This window comes from Anarrhichthys ocellatus, unplaced genomic scaffold (assembly GCF_004355925.1).
Source record: "Anarrhichthys ocellatus isolate YVR2014 unplaced genomic scaffold, GSC_Weel_1.0 scaffold2339, whole genome shotgun sequence".
Taxonomy (NCBI): Eukaryota; Metazoa; Chordata; class Actinopteri; order Perciformes; family Anarhichadidae; genus Anarrhichthys; species Anarrhichthys ocellatus.
The window spans coordinates 1-7,932 of NW_022282313.1; the positions used below are offsets into that span (position 1 = coordinate 1).

Below are 7,932 nucleotides of genomic sequence, written 5' to 3' on the forward strand. Positions count from 1 at the left end.
GTGTGTGTGTGTGTGTGTGTGTGTGTGTGTGTGTGTGTGTGTGTGAGAGAGAGATCGAGGAGACAGTGTAACAGAGAGCTAAGCTTCGTAGCCTCACCCTAGGGGCACTGGCCTGTAAAAAAATATGGCACTGGAACCATGAAACCATGACAGTCGTCACTTATTTGAGTGCTGCTGGAAGGCGTGCGATAGAAATCCAGGTTCCTGAACATCCAATGTTACCCGGGAATGTTGCAGAACCTCTGTCCAAGATTTTAAAACCTGGCACCATGCCGGACCTCTCGGAGAACCCGATGCTCAAATCTGGTAAGGTCAAAGGCCAGAGATGGCTGGAACAGAGACGCAGCGAGGGAGGAGCGAAGGCAGAGAGGGCGAAAACGCAGAGACAGAAATGGGGTAGAGGAGTCTGCAGGGAGAGGATGGAGAGAGGAAGGAGAGAGGAGCGGTGGGACTTAAGGATCAAATGCAACAAGGAAATTAACAAATGCCTAAAAAAAGGGGGCAAATGCATGGAAGGTAAAGACAAGAGCACAACAGATGTGTGTGGGATTTCTGGGATTCTGTCAGCTGCTGAAACAGAAGGTGAAAACCAGCAAAGGGAGACAAGGATGAGAGAAAGGAAGATTTGGCCTGTTTTTCCCTGGCCATTTTACCTGAAAAACGTCACTGGAAGAGAGAAACACATGATGAAAAGGATGAAGTGGCGTCCTCTCTTCATCTGCTTAGCTCTCCTCCTCTTCAGCCTGTGTCCATCACCTGCTTCATCACAGGTAAGAGTGGCTTTCAAGAGCCAATTGTCATCTGGGAACCAGAAACTGGAGTAATACTTAACAGCCAATGTATTCTACATGATTTATTTAATGACTATGAAATAGGCCTTTGTCGAAGCAGACATTTTGACCTGTCATACTACAGGAAAAGCCCAGGTGTTACTAACGACATTAACGACAGCTGTGTTCTATTCAAGTGTCCCAGGAAGTTATGACGGTGAACCAGCATGCTGCTGAATAGAATCATCATCATCATTCATTTATTGATACCTGTACTAATATATAATAAATGCACTTTATACATACAGTACATGTGACGGTAAGAGATTTGCCTGCAAAATGGGTTCTGCTATATCATGACCCTTATTCTGCAACCCATAGTCTGTTTGAATTTTATAGCACTTTGAATTCTCCATTTCTGGCATTTTAGTTCTCGGGGTTGCTGCCTCCCCAAATATGTAAAAGTGTCAAGAGACCCAGATTGAATGTAATTCTGCTAATTGTTTAACTGTCTTCCTTCTTAGGGACATTTCCCAAGAATGGAGAACATTGCTGCCTTCAAACCCGTGTCCACCTCCCCTTCTCGATCCACATGTGGGCTTCCAGAGCGGAGCGGCTACTGTCGGTCGCCGTCCTCCCAGACTGAGCTGACAACATGTTACCAGGCCTTCTGTGTCCAGGAGTGTCCCTACAGATACTCCACACCTCCATACGCCCCGCTGCTACTGCCTGCACACAGGTGGGTAGATTGAATTCTTGGTAATGCTATGAAGGTATTTTAGATGACCGCTGACCTTTCCATTGATGCAAATAAAACAACATAAAAGAGGTGCTTTTGAGTGGCAATATTAACACATTTACACTTTATTCCTCCAGGGGTACCTGTATAGATGAAGACGGTAATGACACTCGTCCTGGGACTCAGACAGAGACCAGAACCACTACCAGTTCAGAGGGGGTTCCTGGTGGATCCGGTAGTGTGCTCTTTCGGCCGGTCCAGGATGGATGTCTGGTCTCTCCCCCCTCACAGGCACTAGGAGCATTGGGTTCCCTCACTCTGGCATTGTGGATAAAACCAAGCTCTCCTGGAGAAATGTGAGTTTCATTTTTGTCATTTCTAACAATGGAGAATAATGCGTCTGTTACATTGGTGGAGATATTGTGACTACCAATGTCACCTTAAAGCACACACAGGATATTGTGCTTTACAAAATATTTGTATTATTTATGGATGGATGGATGGATCTTAGTCAGCTATTGGCAAAGGCCAGATATATAACCGCTGTACACAGTAGCCAGTTGACAAGTGTTCCGTGTGTGTGTGTGTGTGTGTGTGTGTGTGTGTGTGTGTGTGTGTGTGACAGCTCGTGCAGTAACTTTGATTAGTTGAAAAGTCAGATTTAGATGAAAGCAAATGTTCTCAACGTATTTACTTATCACAGCATATTTGAATAGTTATAAACACTACTAGGGTTGCACGAAATTCTAATGACTTTTTCGAAATAAAGTTTTTAATATTTGTCGTCGTATTTTATGCCATCACCTTAAAAAGAGTCCTCGATTTGAATTTAGTGATTTATCGGAATAAAAGAGTCTTTTTTTTATATTTTTTGGACTGCAGTAAAAATGTTGTTTTTCAAAGGTTTAACAGGTTGAAGCAGAATGTTTCGTTAGATGAAATCATGTTGTGATTGTTTTTTTGTGAAATAGATGAGCCCCAGAGACACATTAGACCTTGCAGTTTCATTCGGCACAGCTAATAAGAGCAATAATAACGTTGTGTTACATCTAGCAAGCTGTGCTGATACTTTATTGGTTAGAGAAGGTACAGGAAGAGGTCAAACTGACAGCTCACATCTCATAGCTACAAACACACTGTGTCAGCAAGTCAAAGTTCTTGTCGAAATTCTACTTTTTTTGGAGAAATAAAAGAGTAAAACAAAAATTTGCAATGATAAAGTTATTAAATTAGTTATTGGCATTATGAAGATATACAACAAACATATTTGGAACCTAAGTGGAAATAAAACCTGAAAGAGAAATGGGAACTAACAGCATCTGTGTGCCACAACAATGACAGATTTACCTTATCAGAGCAGTCCACCATTATCCGGTGCTACTGATGTAATACAGCTCCCTGCTGGAAACGCACTGCTGCTGCGATTTATAGTCAGATGTCTGTTCTGATATCATATTTGATATGATTTTCATACAGTGACAGTGCATTGAAGTGAAAGCCCTGTGATATTGATCTAATAACAAGGAGCAATCAGGGTCTGGTCAGGTCAGTATCACTATCGGGAAATGTTGGCGAACAACTGTCTGTCATGTCCCACTTAGACATGTTGTGTGTGTGTGTGTGTGTGTGAGAGACAGGAGAGAGTGTGCTGGTATGTTGCGGGCAGCGCTGGGACGGTGCAGAGTTACACACACTCGGATCAGTTTGCAGTCACACACAAACACAAAGCACAAGCACACATAGAAAGAGATCCGTTGGCTTTTCTTGGCAACCCCATCTCCCCCTACGGCAACACTTGATGTAGATTGCTCGAAAACAACATGGGATGCTTTGTCATGAAAGTAAAAATAGGTTTGACATGCGTGATGTCTTGTTCTCTATTTGTTGGTTGTAGTATTTGTTTGTCAAATGTAGCTCGCAAAAGAGTCCACCGATTTTGCCATGTGACTCCTATAACATTGTTGCACTCAAGATTAGGCCTGTCACAGTAAGTAAGTTATCCTAAGATGTATGGAATGTCACCAGCATAATGCCAAAATAAACTGCAGGGTTTTCCCTACCATTATAAGACTTGGGCATTGTGCAGAAATAGTGCATCTTTGTTAACAATGCCTGAGAGTCCTTTTTATTTATTGTTTTGGTTGTAATTAATTAATGTTTTAATTAAATTAAATATTTTAATATTTTCTTCACCTTCCAATTCCAATATCTAAATGTTCTTAAGACTTAAAAGTTATTTGTAAGGGTGTACTTGCATTATTATGCTATTATATGATCATATCAGTGACATAGGCATCGTTTAACGCACTTATATCTGTGACAATATGATGTCCAACAGAATGAATTATTGTGACAAGCTGAATGCTTGTTGGACTCTTTAGAAATACAAGGATCAAAATATATTCAGCAGAACCAGAGATTCTATCTTTTTTTTTATTTCACACATTGTTCTTCCTTGTCAAAACCGTGGGCCTAAATCACCCACAATGCAACTTGATTGTTGACATTTTGGTCGGAGATTCGGGTGTGTCATGCTAGTAGCGGCGAGGTCTGGTCAGCTCACTTCTTTCTAGCTCCGCACTCCCAGTTTTTAAAATTTTAAAATTTCCTTCAGCCAACCGTATCTGATCATATTAATAGATAGTTTAGTCATATTTCACAGCATCATTTTACTACACTGTCTTTTAATATGATAAGAGTTCGTAGGCTCCATTTGGACATTTGCTCAGTGAGAAAAACAATCATCTTTGTGGATTAAACAAACATTTTAAGTAAGCTGTTATGGCTTTGTTGAGGTGTCATAAGATAAAGTCTGTCTTCATTCACATATTCCACAATTTACTGTAAAGATAAACATGACTGATAACTTTGCAGTGGTGACGGGTCTGAAGAAAGACCCAGAGCAACACTAGGTTTTATGTGTATCCAGTAACTCACTGGATGTTCAGTTTAAATGTTGCCGTCAGTTGAATTTAACTCTGAGAAGGAGAATCAGGGTGAGATCAAATCACTCCCTTTAAATATCATACTGTGATTTTTGTTTGCGAAGTTGTCTGTCCGGGGATTTAGATGACAGACAAGTGTTGTCGTCTTGGTTTTCCGAACATGACACCTGTATGGCTGAATGCATCTGAATGGAAGTAATATCCCCCCCCCCCCCCCTCTCACTCTCCCTCTCCGTCTTTCTGTTGCTGTCGTTGGCCATCAGTCTCTTGTTGTAGAGACGATCATGGCTGCCATCAAAGAAGCCAGATGAAAGGAGGTCTCTATCCTCACCTCTGTCCATCTCTCCTCACCCCTCTCTCTTTGTGTCTCCCTCTCTTTGTGATTTCACATCCCTCCCCTCATCTGAACAATGAACAGAGCCAGCCACCTGTTCTTACAAATCATAGTTTTTACTATACCGTGGCTTCACTTCCAGAAACTGGTAATGAAGTTGTCTATATTGTTTGAAGATTCTAATTTTGAATGGACATTTATTTTTAGTTTGGTCACAGGACAATAAAGCTTAGTTGAATCAGGATTCTTTCGTATATATCAAAAGTTAAAGCATCCTTTGACAAAAGAAGCGTTTTCATTCCAGTAAATCAGTTCACTCATTATCTCTATCTCTTTGTCTCTCCCCACAAGCACACACCGGCTCCCATGCATGCATACATACATATGGTCTCTTTCTCATGCATACATCTCTCTGTGATTTATAGGGTATGTGGCTCTGGGTTCATAAAAGTCATGATTTCCCATAAAATGTCAGTGATGGTGGTTAATATGACACGTCGAGGGTGTGTGTGTCTGCACCCAGTGTAGCCGCTCAAACCTAGCAGTCATGTAAAATATTGATATTCCATGTGTAAATGTCAGAATGAGAGACTGTGTGTGGGAGTGTGCGTAGTGACACTTGAGTCCACTCTTCCTTTTTTCCTTACTTCTAAGTTAAGTCCTAACAACTAACCACTGCAAGATATTCAGATGGACTGTCTGGACTGTATATCTGCTGCGGAAATAATTGTGTTTCGATATGTGTGTTTTTGTTTCCCCCCCAGGATGCTGCTGGAGAAGAGCTCAGGGCAGCGGTTGATATTTTCTGTGACAATGTCCGAGCAGATGGTCACACTGCGGTATGGTCAGACCCCTCTGACCGTCTGCTTCAGAACAGAGGGGAGGCTTACACCGGAGAGGTGGACGCACCTTGTTTTGCAGGTAACAATTCTCTTGAGAGGCAGCTGCCCTGTTGAACACATCATAGTCGGTCAATATGAGAGGCACGTGATGTAGCAAGTATGTTTAACGCGCATCCATAGGTGAGTTTATATGCATGAAACTCAATCAATCTACCTTAGAAGTTCCATCAGGTGTGCGTTTAACTGTAAGGAAATGGTCTCTTTATCACAGACATACTGTCACTCTATCTTCTTCTCCATCTAAGTTTCTCCTTCATTCTCTGGCCATCTTTTTCTCTTCCTCTCGACGAGGTTGTGGTAATTATACTGGCAAACATCTGCTTTGGCACAGCTGCTGGGGCCAGGGGCCACACATTACATCAGACACACATACACACAGACAGACACTTCCTCACACTTTCAACACAGTATTTCTTTGGATTTTACTTATTCTGTTTAATCTATTTAGGTCTGTGGTTATTTTTATGATGTACTGTGTAAAACACAGAAATTGATCTTGTACTCATGTAAGGTTGTTTAATTTTATTGCACAAAGCTCGTTCTATAACGTGAGCCAATCTGAGGTCGTCTTTCACCCGCTGGTGAGCACCGTAACCCTCGTTGAGCTGTGGAGTATAGGGCCAACTTTGGATGTTGTTTGAAAAATCAGGCAACTGACAAATCCTACACATTGTGCCTTTAAGTAATATACTGACAATGTATGCATTTATTTTCTCTCTTCGGTGTTTCCTTACTGTCCTTTATTTCTCCAGAACCAATTGACATAAGTGATACACAAACTCTACATTTTAGGAGGCATCAGAAGTTAGAAATACAAGGCTGTCATGGACAAAACAAGGCTTTCATAAGCTCTGATGGTTCTGGGGAAGTGGAGAGACTCTCGAGGCCCCAAATGAATCCCTGTGTGTGTGTGTGTGTGTGTGTGTGTGTGTTTCTGGGCTGTTAAAGAGTATCATTTTACAGATTACTCCACTGGACAATCTTTCTCTTTCAGCATTTCTGAATAACACCAGGCTACTTGTGGAAGAAGCATGGCCACCATGATGAGCCTTTTCAATATAAGCATCTGTTAATGAAGTTGTTTGTTTATCTACTTTTTATCTTTTTATATTTATTATATAATGTTTTGGCCCAAATATTTATTTGACCTGGCATATAATTTAATCGGCATTGTTGTATTTTGTTAATTTCTTTTATTACCCCTCTCTGGCCATGACACGCAATAATAATGACATATAACCCTAATGATGACGTTTTGTGTCATGAATTCTCAAATAACATCTATTTCTTAGATATTAAAAAACGGTAAAAACCAACAAACAAACAAAACGATGACCAATTGTACTACGTTTCACGTAGTTATAATAATGTATTGGTAAATTAGAAAGTCAGAAGGGGTAAAACCTATGTACCGTATGTGTTTGGTTATGTTTGTACAAGTAAAAAGATATTAGATACAGAAAAAATAGTATTGCAAATCAGATTCCAATACCTTCATTTATAGCTCGTTCAGATCAAGTATAGGCAACAGCAGTAGGTTTCGAAATACTTTTTATGAAACATAAATAATGCATGTGTTTTTTTTAAAGTGGGTGCTCTGTCCATACTCCCATGTTTTTGCAGCAACATATTATTATCATATTATTATCGACCAGCTCTCCTTTGCAGTTCTTCTAGTGTTGAGCAGCTGTTTAATAACTAGACATTGTTACAGCACATCACTCCCTCTCAAACCACAACATCTGTACAATTTAGAGGTTTTCACAGGTGTATTTTTGAACATTAGATAGAGCCAGGCTAGCTGTTTTGCCCCTGCTTCCAGTTTTTATGCTAAGCTAAACTAAGCTCCAGCTCCATACTTAAATCTTTGTATTATATAGTGAATTTCCTATTGTTATGATTATAAGTCATCATTCAAGTTTCCAGTAATTACTTTGAAATGAGAGACTGGAAGTGCCAAATGTAGGGAGATAAAGGAATGTAGCTTACTATATATCCACTGCAGTTATATTTAAAGCATTATTCAAGGCCAGAGGGGTGAGCCAGGAATAAGGAAGTTCTACATGTTGACCAGTACTTTAAATGAATGTCCCCAGCCAGATCTAACTTGACAGTTTAGTTTCCTGGCTGGCTGACTGGTGTTGATGCCTGGTCCAGTAATTTGTCTCTCCAGTGTGTTGTTGGCTAAATGTAGTGTTGCTTATGGCTCAATTGCTAGCAAGTGTGTGTGTGTGTGTGTGTG

At 40.5% G+C, this 7,932-nt stretch overlaps 1 protein-coding gene across 1 annotated transcript; it reads left to right on the forward strand.

Moving 5' to 3' along the window:
* Window positions 1-7: 7 nt before the first annotated feature.
* Window positions 8-5,865, forward strand: LOC116378279 (uncharacterized). The gene is made up of 4 exons (XM_031840120.1): window positions 8-770; window positions 1,295-1,509; window positions 1,647-1,865; window positions 5,553-5,865. Exons 1-4 carry the CDS (start codon window positions 147-149, stop codon window positions 5,782-5,784), a joined length of 1,290 nt encoding a protein of 429 aa, XP_031695980.1. The 5' UTR covers window positions 8-146; the 3' UTR covers window positions 5,785-5,865.
* The last annotated feature ends 2,067 nt before the right edge of the window (window positions 5,866-7,932 follow it).